The sequence below is a fragment of the Amblyomma americanum genome, chromosome 4 (genome assembly GCF_052857255.1).
Source record: "Amblyomma americanum isolate KBUSLIRL-KWMA chromosome 4, ASM5285725v1, whole genome shotgun sequence".
NCBI classification, from domain to species: domain Eukaryota; kingdom Metazoa; phylum Arthropoda; class Arachnida; order Ixodida; family Ixodidae; genus Amblyomma; species Amblyomma americanum.
The window spans coordinates 221,729,982-221,751,710 of NC_135500.1; the positions used below are offsets into that span (position 1 = coordinate 221,729,982).

Genomic DNA, 21,729 nt, shown 5'->3' on the forward strand with positions numbered 1-21,729 from the left:
AGCAAAAAACCGAAACTGCGCTTTGATCACGTGGCTTCAACCCTTCTGATTTTTTTGCACCCACTCGCTTAATTTTTTTTTTTTTCCAACTGCCCGGGGCGCGCGCTCCTACGCTTCGAAGCTTGATTCCATTTTATTCCCTCTTCCATTTTCTTCTCTCGCCGGAGCGCGCGGCCGCAGCGTCGGCCGCCAGTCGAAGCAGTCGCCGCCGCGCGAGGCAGCGCTCGCGTCGGCGTAGGGCGTCGTGGCTGCGTTGACGACGGCGGCTCGCCTCCTCCTCCTCCGGCGAGTCGGAGCTGTCCTCGCAAATGGGGTAAAACCGCGCTTCCCCGCCGACGCAGTTCCTTCGCCACAGGGCTTCGTCGCCGCCTCCTCGCAACTCCGAAGCGGCCTCAGGCAGAGCGGTAAGCGAGCCCTCCAGCATGTGCGTTGGAGGGTTGGTGCACGTTGTCCATCTAGCGTGCGTCAGACCCAGTACCCGTGTCCCTAGCGAAGCGGCGGTGTTGGATTTCTTTTTTTCTTTGGTGCTTCGTCAATATCGTGTGGACGTGTGTTCTCTGTTCAACCCCTTCCTGACAGCGCGAAATTCACCAAACGTTGACGACGTAGTGATTCCTGCTTGCAAGTGCTGCTATTTCTAAATAGCATCAGGCGATCTTGATAAAATTGGCTCCAAGGTTCACGAATGGAAGGCCGTCGTGGTCACAAAGGAAGCCAAAAGTAATCACTTTGCGGCGTAAGATCCGTTTGGTTCAATCCCCAACTTTGAAGGGAAACGCAAAACAAGCTGACCGTGCAGTCGCGGTGCTTCGCTGCTGCTCCTCGACAAGGTGGCACGAATAGAGCAGTACAGAAAAAAAAAAAAGATTTTTCTTACGGTCAGTGGTGAAGGCCGATGGAGAGCGATTACAGGGGCAGGTCCCTCGTGTGGGAACCGCGCTCGACTTGGACTCGAGACATTGCAAGGACGGCCTGTGACGAAGCGCGAAATTTCACCTGAATTTATTACCGGATGGGTTACGCTTTTTATGTGAAAGACAGAACGTCATGGCGATTTTGGTTACAAAGAAAAACTGAAGGCACCGCAGGCAAAAGAACAACCATTACCCGTGTCCATTGCTCAGCGCGAAGAACTCAGCCACACAAATTCTCTATCTTCGAGGGTTAATGACTTAGCGCTGACACAATTTTCTGCACCGGGGTCCTAATCTTGAACGCTTCGATTATTTCTATTTCTGTTTGTGTTTCTGCGCGACCCAAGATTGTTGTGTCATGAAAACGTGGCAACGAGACAAGATTTGTCGAGTGTGATAGGGAAGTAGTGTACAACGTGCCGCGGAGCAAGACATCGGACAAACCTGAAGGTGCGTAAATACAAGACTCGTGGAGCATGCCAACAAGTGTGAACAGATCACTGACCCAGGCAACTTGGCTTCCCATTGTCATCACTTTAAGGGCTGCAAAAAATGACAGCCATGCTTTCATGACAAAGCAATCTTGGGCCACGCAAAAACACAAACAGAAAGAGAAATAATCGAAGTGTTCAAGATTAGGACCCCCGGTACAGAAAATTATGTTAGCGCTAAGTCATTAACCCTCGAAGATAGAGAATTTGTGTCGCTGAGTTCTTCGCGCTGAGCAATCGGCACGGGTAATGGTTGTTCTTTTGCACGCGGTGCCTTCAGTTTTTCATTGTAACCAAAATCGTCATGACGTTCTGTGTTTCACATAAAAAGCGTAACCCATCTGGTAAAAAATTCATTCGTCTGTATTTGTCCTTGCAGTGTCCCTTGTCCAAGTCCAGCGCGGTTCTCACACGTAGATAGCCGTTGGAAGCGCACGACTCACAAAATTCAGGAAACCAGTAATTCTCGCGATTCGTTTGCATATAAAGCCTATAGACTTCGAGGCAGCCGGCAGAAAATGTAGCGAAGAGAATAATTTTCTTTTCTGCAAGTTTCTGGCACAGCAGCTAGCCTCACGATCCTACGACGTGGTGGTCATTGAGTGAGATTATTTCCTTCTGTTAATTCCAAATAAGCGAAATAAAACAGTATATTTTCGCTTTCACTTTCCTGTCCTTACTTCAAGTGCTCACAATGGTTTGAGAGGTTATTCGTCAACTACATAAAGAAACGTATGGGTCTTCACATCTCAGCATAACGATTGCACCTCCCCCTCTTTTTTTTTGTCCCCTCATTAAGATGAACAGGACATATATGCGCGATTTTAGAAGTGCTGCTAAAATCAGTCTTGCAGTCTACTGATTTAATGGAGTTATCAAGTGAGAAAAGCTCGCCTTCCTGTACTACAAGCGACGGACTTTTCAGTTTAAACGAAAAAAAACGGCACCAGTAAGCCGAATTTATTTTTTGTTTCATGCGAAAAAATTAGTAGAGCCAAGCTTACCGGCTTAGCGCATTATTCAGTTAAAGCTAGTTGGAATTACCTACGTTTCCGACTGGTAAGGTTGGTCTGGTGCATGCACCGAGGACAGGGACAAGCATATTTACAGACATTTTATGCACGCAACGAGCCAGCCTGACGCACACACGTGGCTTTTCTTTTCTACTTCGCGCACATTTACCTGCATGGTTTTGGCCTGTCTGTTTCGAGCATGTTTAAGTACTTGTCTTCGACTCTCTGTTTCGAACTTGCTTGAGAGGCAGAGAGAAGCTCTTTAATGGCGCTCGACTGCTGACCCGAAAGGCGCGGGTTTGATCCCGGCCGCGGCGGTCGAATTTCGATGGAGGCGAAATTCTAGAGGCCCGTGTGCTGTGCGATGTCAGTGCATATTAAAGAGCTCCAGGTGGTCGAAATTTCCGGAGCCCTCCACTGCGGCGTCTCTTAGAGCCTGAGTCACTTCGGGACGCTAAACCCCATAAACCAGATGCTCTTTAATGGAAAAACAGAGAATTTAGCCGGCGTTTAAAAATCGCTGGCATGCTACTCTGCGCGGGGAAAGGAATTTGGGAGATGAAGGCGGAAGGAGAGCGGTGCGGGAAGAGTGAAATAAAGCAAATAAAAAGATGAGGAGATAAAATGCAGTTATTAAATGCGCACTAAGGTGTCTCGGCGAGCAGTGGTGTTATATATGAGTTCGGATATCAACACGCTTTCGACATTCCCATCGGAATGGAATATGTCCCCATCCTCCGGCATGGAGCGTTCCACGGCACGCACTTTTCGCGGATATCCGTCGTGGCCTGCCCTTCTTTGCGCCTCGTCAACGCGGCACTGAACTCCGCAGCTGCCGCCTTTTGAGGGAAGGAAATGGCGCAGTACGTGCTGGTCTTTATCTCGGTGGACACCTTAACCGCAGCCACAGCTGGCGTGCGAGGACAGGGAGGTGGGAGTGAAAGAAGAGAAAGAGGTGGCGAGGCTGCGGTGGATCGGGCCCTCCACTGCCTCCCTTCTTCCAGTCCTTCGTTTAACCTTTTCCTCACGCGCTGTTCTGCGTCCTTGGAAGACCTCCTGGCTGACACCCACTGACGTTTTCAGCACTGCACTGATCGCATAAATTGTTCTCTGTGAAGGGCAGTGGGCTCCTCTGACTCGAAGGATGGCCTCAACTCGCGTCACGACATAACACACCACTTTCGCCTCGAAAGGCGCACGTTCCCTCCGCCGCATAAACCGCTCACGAAGACTCAGGGGACCGCCTGGCGTCGCTCGCAAACCCATTCGCACTCCAATGCGGCGGTACTTTCGCTCATCTACCCCGGGCAATACTGCCCCCCATGCAACAAGTACGGCGACAGAGCCACACTAGACCACATCCGGTGCAACTGTCCTCAAGATCCGCCTCCCCAGGAACTAATTCAGCTCCTATTATAAGTGACACTAAAGTTGTGCGTAGTTGGCAAAGCTAACGTCGGAGTTAACGTGAACTGACGCTCGTAATAAACGGCAAACATTTTATGAAACTCGAAACAGCTCGCGCATGTCGCGGTTCCGAGAGAAAAGCCCCGAGGGCTTGCAGGGCGCCTGCAAATGATATAGTGCCTGCTAGTTCGGCAGCATGGCACCATTGGCCCGACGCGGTGGCTACTGAGCCGGAGCACCCGGGTTCGGACCTGACCCCGGCGGCCGCGTTTCTGCAGAGGCGAAAGGCGCTCGTGTCCTTCCATCCGACGGGAACGATCGAGTGAGCGCTGCAGTTGGTCTTCAGGAGCAGCATCCGTCCCGCTTCACGGTGGATGCCTCAACAGTGACGGCTGCCGTTGTGCCCCCTAAACGGCTTATACAAAGCATTATAATAAAGCTCTCGCTGTAAAAGGTCAGTGTCCTTGAGATGCACGCCACAGCTCACTGCCTATTGAACACGAGCTGCGGTGCAGTTCTCAGAAGAAAATTAAGAATCTTGTTAGCTAGGAGACAATAGGGTCACTGAACTAAGTAGGCATTGGCCTGCGATCACGCCGGTGATGACTGGGAGGCTCCACCTCCTCGTCAAACTTGGTCTGCTAGCGTAGCGCCGTCTGTTAGAGTAAGCTACACCGACAGTCTGTAAGCGAACCAAGCGCCGCTAAAAGTTGTGCGCTCGCTTCCGCGGCGTTTCGGTCATTACGCGGACCACGTTTGATGCGCAGCTGCCCTCTGGCGGCATCTGCACTTCTGCTGCGGTAACCTTTTCTTTATTTTTGTGAAGCGTTTGCTGCTTTCACAAGTTCCGTCCATAGGGGAAGTAGCGAGTCGCAAGTTGGCGCGAATTCATCACAGCCTCTTATAATGATCCTCACATGAAGGATAGGCAAAAAGGACTCATTGCAGATGCCCTAAGCTAGCACGGGAAGTATAATATGTGCCTAATTAGCCCGTTGATTTCCGCGTGTTTGTTTACCGCTGACTTTGTACATTTTTGCTCGAACACTTTTCAGAAAAAAAAAGCAACTTCCATTTAAATTCTTGTCTTATGCTCGTGCCACTTAACTCCGCGGCGCTGTTACTTTCTTTCCTTATAGCATTTCATTCTGTAAGCGGTACTCTCAACATGGTCCTACGTGTGTTAGTTAATGGTTAAAACTGTTAGCAGTAACAGACAAGCCAAAATAAACTGTGCGTGACTTTTTTACTGCTCAGAGATAGGAGGTATATCATCGAAAAGAACCGGAAGTTTATCTATCAAAAATATTATTCGAAAAAAAAATGTGTGTGTGTGTGTGTGGGGGGGGGGGGGGGGGGGGGGGGGGCTGGCTCCCTCGAGCCCATGTCCCCTTAAATACATGCCTGAGCAGACCGGTTCGGTCTAAAAGTTGATAGGAAGGAACCTAAAGTAACGCAAAACAGTCTGAGAAGTGAACTAATCTACGATGCGGGCAACAAAAATGATAACTAGGAAAACATTTTTTTAGAGGTGATACGTCAAGCAGACAACGCGGGAGGAAGACAGACACGAAACAAGCGCTACTTGCAACTGTTTATTCACTTAGAAAGCGAGTGGATATACAGACAAGATGCAAAGGCAGAGAGGAGGACGCACACATGCGCACGAGTAGGAACAAAAAGTTAATTGCTATAGAAATAAAACGCGTCTAAGCACATATCTAAAAAGACACTTTCTTTACTGTAAATTGTAAGTGAGGGTGTGCTTGCACAATCGCTTCCGCCTTTGCTGATGTGGAACGCCTGTATAAGTTCACGGGGGGCTGTGGTATCTTTGCCCCTGCTTAGGATTTTTTTCTCTTCTTTCTCCCCGCCGGCTTTACAATGATGTGGTAAGAGCGTGCACGTGCCGTTCTTTAACACGCGATTATGGTCAGCAAGACGATCATTAATACATCGGCCCGTCTGGCCGGTGTAAGATTTCCCACACGTCAGCGGGACCCGATACATTGCACCCACTGGACATTTTACACACGGGGTCGCATGCTTTTTCTGGCATTCGACTCTTTTCGGTTTGTTGGGATCCGTTTTGCCACACAAGGAGGACAGCCTCTTGGGAGCGGAAAAGCTACAGGAACTTTAAACTTTGCCGCAACACGTTTCAGCAACATGTTTCATTTTCCTGGCGGGTCTTGACAGAGCTTTATCAGATGTTTTTGATGAAGAGAAACTCCTAAAGTGTTCTAGGTATTTCGATGATTTTTTAATTGTTTTAACGAAGCAGACAACTACCTACATGCACACTGTGCAGGAGATGTTGGCTATAGTTTTAAACTACATGGGAACGGTTTGAATTTTACCTATGCGCTTCCCGAAGACCACAAGTTACAGTTTTTGGACATTAACGTTACCCTCAATGACGAAAGCGTTTGCTGGAAATATTGCCCGCATGCACGGAAGGAACTGTTGCCATTTGATTCAGCCCGCTTCAAGACAGTTAAACGCGCCATCGCGCTAATGCGCCTTCAAGCTTACCTGAAAAAATCCTGTTGCCACGGAGCGCAGGAAAGCTTCGAAGGGCAGATGCTGAGGTTGTAATAAGCTGGCTATCCTTCTTTGCTGATAAGCTCAGTTGCTGAAGCGTTACTGAAAAAAGGTGAAGCAAAAAAGGTGTAACAATTAACAGTGCAAAAAACGATGTTACCGAACGGAAAAGTAAACCAGTGATAATTCATTATGTTCACAAAGTTACTGGAGGCATATAACAGGAACGGGAGATAACCGACGGTCTCTAACAGTAATTTCCAAGAAACGGAAAGAGGCTGTGCAGGCATCAGTGGTGGTCCTTGGTTCCACTTGTTTGGCAAGGCGACAAGTTCCGCACCAGGTACAAGGCAGATAGATATACAAGGTTCTTCTCGAACGAGGCGTAGTCTCGGGTAACATGGAAGGTGTCTGGTTTGGAAAGGTTTTTTCGAATGTTTAGGCAAGAGCTTGAAGCTTCTCACTCCTCTCTCTGAGGACGTAGTAATTTTCAGAAACAGCGAAAACAGACTGATAGAAAGCCATCATATATATAGGGCTCACTGCGAAGAGGCTCCTTTGTTCAAGACGTAATAATTATGAATGTAATAGACAGCGTTCAACTCAACGCCGCAGCTCCTGGGAGATCGTGAGAGCCGTGGCCCAGTACTCTCCGCCACCAAAAGGGCCAGTCCTTTTGCCCGTAAACTGGGCCGAATGAAAAGTTTTTTCGCAGTGGATTTAAAAAAAAAATTGTTTTGCTCCGTGGTGCGGGGCAAAACCAACACTATATCATGTCACATGGGAGTGCGGAAGAAATCAAGCATTCCACAAACACCAAGTGCGGAGCAATGGGAGAGCCGGCTCACCAGCTGAGAGATAGGGGTCCAAAGGGCCCTCATAGCACACGCAAGCGAGGTGGCCCGACTCAGTGGAGCCCTGGACTAGGGGCTCACCCACGGCCAAGGAGGACCCAAGCTTCAAGACGAAGACTTCGTCCTCTACCGCTACTACTTCCTAAAGGAACCAATAAAGTTTTTCATTCATTCATTCCACTCATCGACCAGTAAAATTTGTATCAATGGCAAAAAGCTTCCCCAGAATCGAGCAGGCTGCCTGTGCTTTGACTTCGGAGAGGAAACGAAGCCTGGAGACAAAGTTCTCGCAAAAAAAAAAAAATGACCGCATTGGTTTTTAAGATACTACATAAATAAATGAACAAAAGAAACTGAAAAAATTCAGGGGGGCACTTCGTTGACCTAAAGTACAGTGTGGCGAAACCCTTTAGAGCGGTGTTGCTTCGTGTGTCACTGATGTGGGGTTACGATGTTAAGCACACAGTTGTTTGTGAATCTCAAATGCTGTAGACACTGGAGGGCGTTTGGGGGGCATCCGTCTGATTCGACGCCTTTCTTCAAACACTCTGCAGCGCCCTAGACAAGGAAAACTACGTATGCGTTGGCAGGAAGTAGCGTAGTTGTTAGCACGCTCGGCTGCGGAACGGATGGATGGTGAATCGAATGTCATCATGCACAAATATTTTTTTTTCTTATCGAGTTGAAGGGCGTAACAGACGGATTGGCGGACGCGAGCACGAGCCATTAAAGGCTTTCGCCTTAAAATACCCATAAACTTCTGGTAGGCATCCTTAACGGCCTTGGTCGAAGTGAGAGAAAAAACTGGGCAACACATATTTGCCCAAACTACCAAATTCTGATATTACAAACTCATTTCAAACTTCTCGTTTGTAACAACAACTGGGCAATACAAATATTTCCTGAATAACCTGACAGTTCAACACTTAAAAAGATTTTAAACCCTTCGTGTCTAAGAAGCACTGGGCCGTACAAACATTTCCACGATAAGGTAACAATTTAAAATTTAGACTGAATGTGAACTCATCTTTTAAAAAATGTAAACGAAGATACAAGCAGCAGTCAAAGAGCAGAGTTGTAATGACGAAGCGGCAACACGTGGAATTGAATGCTGATTTTATGGGAGGGGTTAATAAGAGCTCGGAGGCTGTGACAGCTTTAAGAAAGCTGGCGTATTTTTCCGTGATGAAGTTCACTGTACTTTACGTTATGCTAAGGCTACCGCACAATCCAGGATGTGTTTCTTCGCACAGTAGACCTCTGAATAAAGTCGCCCGTGATGTCACTGAGATTTACTTTGCGGGCGAGCTCTTTGTGCCCACGGAGAAGTGCTATGCGATTTAATCGAGCTTGTCCCATTGTTGACCTCAGGCACGGTGTAAGAATATATTCTTGCACCGTGACCCCAGGTAGATTTTGACACGACGGAAGCATGAAAATAATCTTTCAGATGTGCATAACTTTACTATAAAATTTGGAGGACGCTTAAGCTTCGTCTTTAAGGGTGAGACGCGAGAGCGTGTTGCAGCGTTGCCAAGGGGTGCACAGAGCGCCATCGCCCGTTCGGCGCGACGCGTGGCCCGTTGGACAATTTCTGGGAAAGGACACCTGTCTCGCATATCTCGGTGGACACCCGATCCGGGCCGTAAGGGAAGCAAAATGAAATGAAAATTGGTTTTAGGGAAAGGAAATGACGCCTGTCACAATTCTCGCTAGACACCCGTACCGCGCGGTACGGGTGTCTAGCGAGAATTGAAAATCCCTTCCCTTACGGCACGGTTCAGGTGTCCACCGAGATGTGCCATTTTTCGCTCACGGCCAACGCAGCCGCCGACACCGGCTTTTCTGCGACACGAGCTCCTTAACGCTGACGCGTTAATAGTCAGAGCAATTTTAGCAAGCATAGCTACCTCGGGCAAAAGATCTCTCAGCAGCTCACCGTTGTCGCCCCAAAGCGTCTCTACAACGTGCTGAAATGTTTTCAAGAGTGTATTGGTATATCTATGGGCATACTATGGTAGTCTCAAGGTTTTGTCCGCAGAGCTTAAAACAGGCACGCGCTGTCACCATTGCCTGTCAGAAACTGAATTTGTGGTCGATACCCGTCGTCCAGCGAGTGACGTTCCCAGAACCGCTGGCCGCACATGGCCGAAGGAAATACGCGATGTATCGTCGTGGAGCCTTGGCGCAGGAGCTTCTTTGACATTCAGTTCTAACGCGCGTGTTTCTGCTTGAGTCTCGTTTCAAAACCCTCAAAAAATCTGAAAAAAAAAATAAGAGGCGGCTATGGGTTGGGTTTGCGTGGCCAATTCGCAGACGGCACAGGGCCACCTCGTAGAACCGTTCCCGGTGTCTGGCACTCCGCCATTCGTTCAAGATGGGTTTAAAGCTGTGGAGTTTATTATGGAGCTCAGAGTGCCATTCATACGCCACAGACATTTTATTTGTTTTTGCAAGGATTATGTCTAGTCTCTGGCAGGGAGGCCGTTGATGTAGACTGCTCTATTCAGCCAGGCACTAGCGGCCCGGTCGACTTGCTCGCTATAGCGGCTATTTCAATGTGGCTCGGAACCCAACAGTATACAATGACTAGGTTGCTCCATGAATAACCTCTCCAAGTAACAAAGTAGCAAGCAAGTGCTTCCAAGAAGTGACGGAGCTCAGAGCCAACACAGAACTGAGCGAGTCACTATACACCTGTGATTTTCTGTATTTACGTTGGGCTAGTCAGTTTACAGTGTTTAGAAAAGCAAAGGGTTGGCCTGAGAAAGTGTTGCATTTCGGTTTAGTCGTCTGATTGATCTCTTCTATATAGGCAATGTGATCAGGGCTTTTTGGTCCACCCGTAAAGAAACAGTTGTAATCCTGAGGTTCGTGGATTCCTGTTGGACAACATTTGCAGGGACGACCTTCTTGTTATGGTTTGTCAGCTTGCACGGAATACGCATGGCTCGTGCCCGGGAGCAAGCGTTCGCTGAGGCGCTCTTCATGCGAAAAGCAAAATGTGGAGTTACAAACGGGTTATTTTGAAGGGTACATTCATAGTTGATTTTTTGGGTCAATACATAATCCGCGTGTTCGACGAGGGTTCGAAGTTAGGAAAGATTGTCAGCTTAAGAAAAACCTGCGCTTATAAAGTGGCCATTCATTTTATTCTGCATAGAGACTTGGAACGGGAGACGTTCGCAAAGCACCGGTTTCCGGTCGGATCCCTTGATGGTAAACGGTGTCTGAAACTCTTAGAATTGTCATAGTTCTCCTTTGCTGGTGGCAGACAGATCAATGTGCCCGCGGTAGTTTAAGGCTGTGCTTAAATCTGTGCTGTTTTGTTCTTGCAACTTTCAGACAACTCTAGGTCTTTAGTCGATTTGTCGAAAACCGCTCAAAAGAAGACGCGCTGCCTCCTGACCCATTCGCTCTATCTTCCGAGCGGAGTCGGCGCCCATAACTGGCAGAATATTGCAAAACACAGCGTAGTTGCAGCGTATATTCGCTACGCAACATTGCAGCAGTATTAAAAAGGGAATGTCCCTATAACAGCACTAGGCGGAAACGAAAAAATATGAAACAATAAAAATGAGAAGTAGCCTATATCTCACACGAAAATCGTGTAAGGCCAGAAAAATCGTGATGGGGCAGCGTTACAAGGAAAACAGCTCTGGAGCATAAATTGCAACACGGCGCCAAGGAAGAACAAACTTCCGTTTCTGTGAAGTGCGGTGCGCGAAGTTTCAGGGCGGCAGGGAAGCATAGTTCCGGTAACCGAAAGCATCTTATACCCCTGTTACACGGGCGTTTTCAACGGCAGTTCAATTGACTCTCAGTTGAACTGAACGGCAGTTAGCGGTGTTACACGGCAGTGCTAACTGCCGTTGAAATCTCAACGGCAGTTGAGTTCGACTGAGATCGGGGGTCCCAGTTGAACGGCCAACTGACAAGATGGCGACCTAGGGACCGAAAAACTTGCCCTCTTACTGGATTATCTTGGCTCAGTGTGCTTCGAACCCGCAAATTTCTACCGCAAAGCAAAAACTACACAAAAATAATTGTCACTATAGTAAGGAATATATACACTGCGATCATTTACAACAAGAAAAAAAATGCACACATTGCTTTTTTCTTATTTAAACTTCGCTCTAGACGCGAGGTCATGTGGTTAGAGTGCTAACTGAACTGAACGCGAAGTGCTCGTGTAACAGCTGGCGATTCCAGTTGAGTTCAACGGCAGTTGAAATCCTCAACTGGCGGTTAACTGAACTGTCGTTGAAAACGCCCGTGTAACACGGGTATTATTCCCGCTAGGGACGCTGCCCAAGTATCTCAATAGTGTCCACGCCTTCACAGGCTTGGAGGCATTGTTCAGTTGACACAGCACTTGAGTGTTGGGGTAAAGAAACAACTCGCAGAGTGCGTGTGCAGCAGCAACGAGCTCGGGTGACCTAGACGCACTGCTAAATTGGTCCAGGCCACATTGCTGCTTTAGCCGCAGTCGTGTTGATAGCTGCTGGTATTTTACCTGACAACGACCTCCGAAAATGAGGCGGAGACGAGAACTGCAAATCTCGCAACCTTCGGAGCTATTCTAAGCAGACCACCGCCTTTTTGTTCCTTTCCCAGACACCGCCATGCAAACTCATTGCTCCGCAGCATCGCCCCTGCAGCCTATCGCCTAGCCGGTCCACAGTGCGACGTTTCCCCGCACCTCTGCCACTTCGAGCCGACGTTGGCCGCGAACCCTTTCAGAGGCGGCCTGTCCACTTCACGCAGCTGTTCCTTTCGCGCTAAACACGCATAAGGTCACTCGCTCGCGTGCACGAATGCGCACCGGTACGGCTCTGCATGACATCGTGTGGCGGAACTATATCTGATGGGACCCGCTTAACTGTAACAATCAGAGGAGCAACCGTTCGCAGGAACTTCAGAGCCGGTTGGTTTTCCACCGGCCGAGCATCAAAGGTCCACTGCGAGGGACGAGCCTGAATTTCTTTCGCTCTAATTGTAGTGCAGTTGGTCTTCGATGCGTTTATTGTCTCCAACTTAATAGACTTCGGTGCATATCGAGTCTCTGTAGTCTCGGCAGGTTGATTCTCTTCGTTGCGTCGTCATGGCATCAACTCTTTTTTTCACCGGCTTTTGTCTTTATAAACTCGAGCGGAGTCAGTCCAGAAAAAATACGGGAAGACACATGATATTAGGCATGTTGTGGTGTGAGGCACTTCGCGTCGTTTGGTGCACCTGAGAAAAGATACTTCCTAAGATACTGACTTTTCTTATCTGGCTGATAGTATTAACAAGGCTCACGGGCCCCATTTTCAAATATTGGAGCCATATTTTGTTGCCTTTAGTTTGATTTTTCTTTTTGTGGTAAGGGACCAATGACAAAGAACCATATAAGAAAGGAGAAAAAAGCGAAAAGTTACAGAATACTGCAGCTGGACAAAATGAACAGATTCCGGTGTTTTTGCTCGGTACAGTCATCCTGTTCAAATGTCTGCTTTTCTTCTACTTTATTGCAGCTATTCAAAGTTGTTCGTGACCCCCCTCCCTCATGGGAGACACTTCTGCGTCTGTAGTGGTGACCGCCTTTGTACTGAGTGAATATTTTTTTTATTATATTGAACGTCCCAGCAGCTCATCTAAACGAACAGCCCAGGAGCAAGACGTCGTTTGCGTTGGTATATAGAACTTGAGGGAATGATGCCGACGAGACTCGTGGTCACTGCCTGTGTTCTGGCCCCTTATTTCTAAAACATAAATTTCGAACTTAGCTTTATAGGGGAATGCGGGGTTCGTTATATAAAATTATTCTCGTTATATATTCGTTATATGGCTCGTTATATACACATTAATTAAACGAGCCAACAGTCATCGAAAGCAAGGAACGCTGAGGTGAATTTTTTTTAAGTTGTGGTGCTGATTAATTGCATATTCGTTGTGTATTCATTGCATGGCCGGAAAGCAATTGATAAAAAAGTAGAAAAACAACCTTATCACACCAGTAGGATCCGAACCGACGACCTCAGCATGTTCCATCGGTGCTTTACCAACTAAGCGGTGGCGATGGCTGTCCAGTCCTGTAACTCGGGGAAGAGCTGAGACGCAGCCGCGCTGGCTACACACCACCTACGAAGCACATCCGTCGTGGTCTGCATTCCGCATCATACAGACACTGGCCGTGGTCCTGGTAATGTGTGTAGTCGCGCAAAACCACAGAGACATGGGCGAGCGTGGCCGTAAGGTGATGCATTGCAACAAATGCATCGCACAAAGATATCATCAACGCTGCGTCGTAACAAAGCTGTTTCTGTATCTAAAGCACAGTAATATTGCATTAATGCAGCCCTCATATATTTGCCGTGGGCTTCATGGCGTCATCTATGGAAAACGACTGAAACGGCCGGCATTTGCACCGTGCCGCCATTCATGACCACGCATCTGTTCGGTCTTCGGCAGCGGGGCCTCTGGTTGGCTCTATTGCAAATGCGCCATAGCCTGTATACATTCTCCGCAGGCGGCTTGAATGTGTTCGGGACTTTTCTCGCAGGAAAAAGGTTCGTAGTGTTCCCGATGAATGGTCTATTAGTTTGTTATTTCCCTTTAGCGTCTCTTTCAGCCTGTCGTCGCAAAGGACTAATCGTTCGAGACATACAGCGTGTTTGTAAGTGCAAGAAAGGGTGAAAGTTATTCTGCTCCGGCGAAAGAGAACAAGTTTGGGGGAAAAGTGGTATCCCTTCCTTGAGACGATACTTCTGCACGGGCTGCACAGTGCGATTCTGTTCCTTATGGCGGGATTCACTAAAACGGAGAAGTTTCCTCTCTGCTTCCTTTTGCACCACTCTAGTGGTTCGCTCGTGGCGAATACTCTCCGCCTGTCCTATTTTCCTGTTTGTCCGCTCTTGCCACACCGCGGCAGGCAGCTTCTTAACACCTTGTATTTGGCACCCGCAGGTATAACAAGACTTCTCGCGAAGTTCCGGAGGGCGTGTCATGCTGCTGGTAAGTCAGCCTTCTTTTTTCCTTAGGCGTCTACCTCAGATATAGTACACCAGTACTGATGCACACACACACAAAGAGATGACAGAGCGCCGCTGTTGTGGGCTTTTTCTGAGTTTCGATGTTTTTTTTTCTAGGTGCTTTGTAATTTACAAAAACATTGAAGCGGCTTTAATAAAAACAGCGCAAAAAGACGAAACGAAGAAGGAGCAGATGAACAGCGAGTAGCAACTGACTGCATTCAATGCGTGGGCGTATAAACACACAGAATGGCAAGACGGGCTTGTTGGTGATACATACTTAAGGGAAAATAGCGCGAAAGACGGGGACAAGTGAAGATAGCGCTGGTGCTGTTGTTTTCTTCACTTGTCTCTGTGTTTTGCGCTATTTTCCCTTAAATAAATACACAGACCGATAGATGCCCGGAAACACGAAAAGGCCAACAACAAAGGCACCAGGCGTCATGAATTAAGACATGCCAACTCGTGGCGAGACAATGACATCGAAGGTTTGCTCGCACATGAAGCCCCTTTACGTGCAATGACAACGGCTTCATAGATTTCCCTCGTGCGTTGCTCGGAGTAGCATTTCAGGACTGCGCACTGCTCAAAAAAGCGGAACGCAATTTTTGGACGATTTAATATGGAGCGCTAGGTTGCTTTCGGGAACAATATCTTCTAGGGACGATTTTCTGTGCGGTCCCTTCTCATATACATTGCAGCGGATGTTTTCCAGGCTGCAATCCTTTTTTGCTCGGTTGTCCAATCAGAACTGTTGACTTTTAGCAACCTATTGAGTCCATCTGACGTAGGCGCGATGAGCAAATCTGCAGATAGCTCCTTTAATTTTCCCATGTCGGGCATTTTCTCTGTACGTGTCTGGTACCGAGCTTTACCGAGCTGCGAATTGTGGCACCTACATTCCCCGCCCGCGTACCTTCACTGAGAGTAGTGCTTGCGGCTTCGGATATTTTCAACTATGCGACGATATGCAACAGCGTATGCTGTCTTCGCCCTATCACTGTTAGGTATTCACGCCGAGTGTTGTGATATGCCAAACTGGTAGGTATATTCTCGCTTTCCGCGTGAGAAACACGTGAATAGCGTTCATCCTGCAATACTTGAGACTGGCAATGCTAATGTTAAGCAGTCAGAAGATTGTTTTCAATCTGGTTGCCGAGGGCTGCTCATTGACCTTTCATGTGCTTGCGTTCTGCACGCCCTTCGCAATGTGCTCATCTGCAAAAACGGCAGGCGCAGTGGAAATAACCACAACGCTCTTCGTGGTTAACATTTGAATTGGTACTTACTTTGAAACAAGGTCCATCGTTACTGCGTTGGTCCGGAAAAATGCTTTCTAACGACCCATCTCTTGCATCTTGTTATAATAATTATAATTGGTTTTTTGCGGAAAGGAAATGGCGCAGTATCTGTCTCATATATCGTTGGACACCTGAACCGCGCCGTAAGGGAAGGGATATAGGAGGGAGTGAAAGAAGAAAGGAAGAATAGGTGCCGTAGTGGAGAGCTCCGGAATAATTTCGACCACCTGGGGATCTTTAACGTGCACTGACATCGCACAGCACACGGGCGCCTTAGCGTTTTTCCTCCATAAAAACGCAGCCGCCGCGGTCGGGTTCGAACCCGGGAACTCCGGATCAGTAGTCGAGCGCCCTAACCACTGAGCCACCGCGGCGGGGCTACTTGTTAGTCGTGCAGCCTTTGGTGTAAGCGTTCTTTGTGTGTGTGTGTGTGTGTGTGTGTGTGTGTGTGTGTGTGTGTGTGTGTGTGTGTGTGTGTGTGTGTGTGTGTGTGTGTGTGTGTGTGTGTGTGTGTGTGTGTGTGTGTGTGTGTGTGTGTGTGTGTGTGTGTGTGTGTGTGTGTGTGTGTGTGTGTGTGTGTGTGTGTGTGCGCGTGCGTGCGTGCGTGCGTGCGTGCGTGCGTTCGTTCGTTCGTTCGTTCGTTCGTTCGTTCGTTCGTTCGTGCGTGCGTGCGTGCGTGCGTGCGTTCAGGGGTTTGGCTTCTTACTCAATAAGAAACGCGGCAGGGCGCTGTTAATTGTTCCGTTGGAAAGATGAGAATGATTCGTAATCTTAGATCCGAAAGGCAGAGTTCGTGAAGGCAGATGATTGAACTGGTTGGTGCAACACAACTTCCTAGCAGCACGGAAAACGCAGACGGTGAAGTGTGCGGTTGCGTGTAAAGGGCAAATAATTACTGCAGCAGTTTAGCGAGAACAGTTGCTTGACGCTCACTGTCCAGAAAAACGAGCTATATATACTCCGACGCCTATCGCGGTTCGCCCAGCCCCCTCCCCGGCCTATGCGTCGCCCCTGACACAGCTGCAGCGATGCAGCTCCATGGCGCATATCGGGCTTGCGGCATCCCCGGACACGTCGCATGCCTCTGCCCGTCCTGTTCGGCACCTGAGTTCCTGCCTCTCCTGGTCAGCAGGCCGTCGCCGCTCAATTTCGCCCACGCTACGCCGACCTCCCTCGACCGAACCGGCACAGAACTGCGTGCTCGTCTGAACGTCCAAGTCCTCATTTCCCCGCGAACGTTATTGCCGTTATCGTTGACGGCGTTTCGACGCTTGCCCTCGTAAACGCCGGTGCCGCCTTATACCTGCCCATAGGTCGGCGAACTCACTCATGAGTCCACTCATTCGGGCTCATTTCGGATCATGATCTCAGTCGTGAGTGAGCCCGAACTCACATTCAGATCATGATCTGAGTTGTGAATGAGTCCGGACTCATGCTCAGATCACGATCTGAGTCGTGAGTTCGGGCTCACATTCAGATCATGATCTGAGTCGTGGTAAGAGTGTGCTCACATTCAGGTCGTGGTCTGAGTCCTCCTGGTCAGTCCGGTAGACCTGCCAAACCAAATAAGTCTATGATGTGAGGTTGAACAATCCCATGATCCCAAGTGAATCCGTGAAGACGACTGGGCACGAGTTTGTAGCATTCATAAACGCAAGTTTCCTGCACACTTGTAATATTGAATACGCTTTTGGTCGGGTTGATGATATAGAGAAATTTCATTATTTCTTGGCATCTGATTTTGTGGTTATTGCACTCTATAGCACATTACTGAAAGGAGACAAACGCTGATTAGTCCCCGACCTTGGGCTCGTTGGATATTAGCTGTGGCTTGTTCTTTCTTTACTGTTTTTTAATTGGTTGCCAAAAAATCCCCCCCCATCTTACCTCCCGCGAGCAGCAGCTACAGGCCTCTCAGCCTGGTTAAGTGCAGTTAAGAGCTCTTCGTATCACCGTTTTTAAGCAAATTTTTGTCATTTTAGCCGTGTACCTTGGGCATAAAATTTATTCAGCTGTCCGATGTGTCAGCTTATAGCAGTCCTGAGTCAACGTGAGCCATGAGTTGAAATGTGCGACTGAGCTCGAATGAGTGAGAGCAGATGAGTCATGAGTGGAAATGAGTTAGTCCAGGTGAATCGTAAGTCGAAATGAGTGACTGAATCCAGGTGAGTCGAGTCCAAATGAGTGAACCCAGGCGAGTGAGTCCAAATGAATCGTGAGTTCAAATGAGTGAGTGAGCCTAGATGAGATGTGAGTCTGAGTGAGACGTGAGTCGCCACGAGTGTTCCCCGCGGAATGAATGATGAGTCTGAGTTAGACCAAGTAAGTTGTGAGCCTAAATGAGTTTGAGTTCATGAGCTCGAGTGAGCCCGATCCTCTGTGAGTTTGAGTGAGCCCGATCCTCTGTGAGTTTGAGTGAGCCCGTAAGTCAATCGACCAAAGTTTTTGACTGAGCCTCAATGAGCACTCGTGAGGTTGCCGAGGTATGTACCTGTCAGGAGTCAAAAGGCGACGACGCCTCCCGTCACTGCGTACCGCCAACGCTCAGCACCTCCGGCTGACAGCTCTCTCTCTGCACCGCCCGACTTATAATTTCCCACGCTCTGTATTTAACTCAATTCGTCCTCCTCCCCACTTGTTCTCATGACGACTGGATTTCCTGTCCCAGCACCATGCCCTGATTGACTGCGCCCGTCCTCAGGTCCAAGTCTCCGTGCCGTGTGTTCTGCCACCGCCCTGCTTGACGGGACGGGTCCTCGCGCTGCTACCAAACTCCTCGTCGCTCAGAACTCCGCTATCCCACCCGTCAGGGCTGTTCTTGCTCCTCTCTCGGCCGCCGACGCCACCGTTCTGTTTCGCCTTCCGGATAGTTTCCCGCCGCTGCCGTTCGCCGTGCTTGACCTGAGCTGAGAGAAATGCGTTCTCCCCGCTCAACCGCAGTTGACACAGTTCAAAGCTGCCCGGACCCCACCCCGTGATCGCGTACGCTACCGAGCGCACGCCGACCACGGCGGGCCTTGCTCTGGAGGAACAAAGGAACGACACACTGACTAACCCAAGCAAGGCATTTATTGCTACAACAATAACGCCAGCTAGCAACAAAAATTCAGGGGGACACTTTGTTGACCTAAAGGGCTGTGAGGCGAAAGCCTTTTCCGCCCGACTTGGGCGCCTCTTTGAATGAAGAATGAAAAACTTTACTGTCAAGGAGGATTCTCGCGGCGTAGGTGGGTCCCTCAGTCCATGGCCCCAGCGGCCTTCGCAGTCTTGCGAGCCATGTCGATCAGCTTGAGCTGTTCTTCAGGCTTCGAGAAGGACAGCGCAGCCTCCCACTGCTCCGGTGTTGGTGTGTTGAAGACGGCATTGTTGGTAAAGACACTCGGCTTGCACGGCAGCTGCGAGACACCTGGCGCGGGCCGGTGGCGCCACCTCGGCGCATACGTAGCGAGGCGGAAAGGCGAGCGCAGGTGGCGCCACCTTTAGCGCATGTGCAGAGTCGTACCAAAGGAGTAGAGTATGCCGAGAGTGAGGACGTCATGCTGTGCATCCACGGTTGACTTTGACTTAGGTTATGACCAATGACTATTTAGTCATAAGTGGTTGAAGAGCGTGACATCGGACGGACAGCCGTCATGGCCGCGAGTATGAGCCATTAGAGGCTTTCGCCTTAAAATACGCTAAGTAATCGAGATCGTCCGTCTCACCATCAAGGCTACGAGCGAATGTTCGCCCACGCTTGGACAAGGGATACTCCGAGGCAGGACGGGACGAGATGGTGGAAGAACGTCCTCCTGTCAGGTGCACAAAAGATCCTCGGATGATTTGTGAACACGGTGCATGCGTCGACAGTGGTGCGTCGGACAGCGGAGCGCTGCGCGTGCCAGCCCAGCGTTGCGTGTGTGCGAGGCCACGGCGACAAAGAGCGCGGCGAGCACGAGGAGAGCTGACGTGTCAGAAAACCGAGGTGTTAAGGAAGACAGCGCAGCGGAGATTGGGTCATTCAAGCGTGGAGGTGGCAGCCGTCGGACGTTGGGTCCGTGCTGCCGTGGACCTCCTTTGGATCACCGACGCAAGCCTCTTGCGTTCTTTGCAAGTGTGGAGGTTGCAGCCGATAGACTGAGGGTCCGTGCTGCCGTAAGGCACCCTTGGATAGCCTGCTTTAAGCCTCTGGCGTTTCGTGACGCCGTCGACGGGACCTGGCTACGCTTTTCCTGCTGCTGCTAAGTTCTTCGGGCTCTTGACGGGAGACCACCGGCGTCTGTCTCCCTGTGTTCGTCTCCGCTCCTAATACCACCTGGCTCCCTTCCGTCCCTTCCTTCGGCGCAGCGCCAGTGAAGCGTCGCACTACAACCACCCGCGTCCGCCCTGTCTGCAAGGCATCCCCGATTCACCTGGGACGCTCAGTACCTGGTGAACTCTTTCCCTTTATTCTGTAGTGTTGTACGTGTGTTGAGTGTGTTTTTTCTCGTTTTCGTGTCCATTTCTTCTTGGCCCCTTTTCCTTTAAATTATAAGTACGGCTTCGTTTTGTTTGATCTCTCGTTCGAACCTGCACGCGATAGCGTTCCCCTTCGAAAAGTCGGGGACGCGCTACCAATTCGTGGCACCTCCCCACGAGGCCTCGCCCCACTGGCGAAGAGCGGAGCGCTGCGGCGACACGTCTGCACGCAACGATGTTCCCCGGCCGAAGAGGATGTGATCTCCCGTCCGCGCGCGCAGCAATCACGCAGTCCGTGGCGCCCTCGCTTGTTAGTTAAGGTAACTAACCAGGGAAAATCACGTGGCGCCGGGGGCCGAGGTGATGCCGTGGAAGGGTGCACCCCGGGAGAGCCAAACAAAAGAAGATGGAGGGGCAGGCCCCACATCCCCCCAACCTTAAACAGACCTACGCGCCTGAAAGTGCATGCTATGGAGGAGTCTTCTGGTCGTCATGCACTTGAGGCAGGTCTTGCAATGGAGGTCACGCCGACTTCCGCGGTTTTCCGAAGGCGGCGTGAAGGTCTCCGCTGGGACGACTCGCATGGCCCGTGGACACCTGTGCCCGCAGGCCCGCGAAGAGAAGGCTGGTTGAAAACTGCAGGCCAGGATTCTGCAGTAGTCGCCAGGGTAACAGCAGCCGGAGGTGACTGCTGACTGGTCTCGCCACAGCTTCCCCGGGTGGATGCGGCGAACAGGATACAGGCCGCTCCATTGCAGCAGGCTGCAGCGAGATGATGTGTACAGGACAGCGAGCCTGGGTGGCTCCACGGGATCTGCAAAATTGCCGAAACGCTCTCGACGTGCCTTTAACGTAGGTCACGGGAGGGGAAACGACGTCCGCAAGGGCCTCGTGGCACAATGCCTAACTCGCTAGCAAAACGTGTCGGGCGGCTGTGCAGACACTAAGTTCGAGTGAACAAAGCCCTTTCTTGAGTTGAACGAGACTGGTCAGTTCGTGCGAGGTTAAAAAAACGGCTAGGTAGCAAAGTGCGCCCCTCTCAGCACCAAGGTCCGGTGGTCGCGTGTCTTCTGACGTGGTGCAAGCCGCTCCGGGAAGCCTCAGGCCTCGCTACCACTCCGACAACGACCATGAACAAAATAACGACCCGAAACGGGTTACGTGCGGGCAGCCGCGAGGAGACATTAGCTTTGTGGGGTGGGTCCACCCAACACCCTCTCAATGCTAAGGCCTCTCCACCGGCCGCGTGACGTCACGCCAAGGGACCGTGCAGGCCCCGCGCTCCGCGATTTCAGCGCGCCGCGCCCGTCTGCACTATTCGGGTACTGCCGTACGTAGCTGCCTTATAAGTGATTCCTTCATTTTCATTTTTGTCGTTGCTGCAGAAAAGAAATTCGCTAGTTTGTGCGCGCCTTAGGCTATCATTTTATCTGCTTTATATATTTTTTTATTGCAGAACACCTTATTGTCAAGAAAGTTCGAGCTGCTAATACAGTTTTTTATAATAAACAATTTAGCATACGGCCGCCAATTTCGCATTATTGGTCATTATAATAAAAATTGATTAGTTAATTTCAATTAATCATCTAATTATTAGGTTCTATCACGTACATGATGTCTGCCGTGCGGTAAAATCCATCCGCACAGACCGCACATGCGTATATCTAGTTGTTAAAGTAGAAGTTCGTGAACATTGAAAAAAAAAACACCGTCTACTGCGCATTGTGTTAGTTTTATTCTGTATTGTGTTTTGCT

The 21,729-nt window shown here is 49.7% G+C and overlaps 1 protein-coding gene across 1 annotated transcript in view; it reads left to right on the top strand.

Moving 5' to 3' along the window:
• Positions 1-219: 219 nt before the first annotated feature.
• The window catches only part of LOC144129434 (uncharacterized), a 191,277-nt gene continuing 169,767 nt past the window's right edge, over positions 220-21,729 (top strand). The window contains exons 1-2 of the mRNA XM_077663604.1: positions 220-404; positions 14,172-14,219. Coding sequence (XP_077519730.1) covers positions 14,211-14,219 — 9 coding nt within the window. The 5' untranslated portion in view covers positions 220-404; positions 14,172-14,210. The remainder of the gene's footprint in view (positions 405-14,171; positions 14,220-21,729) is intronic.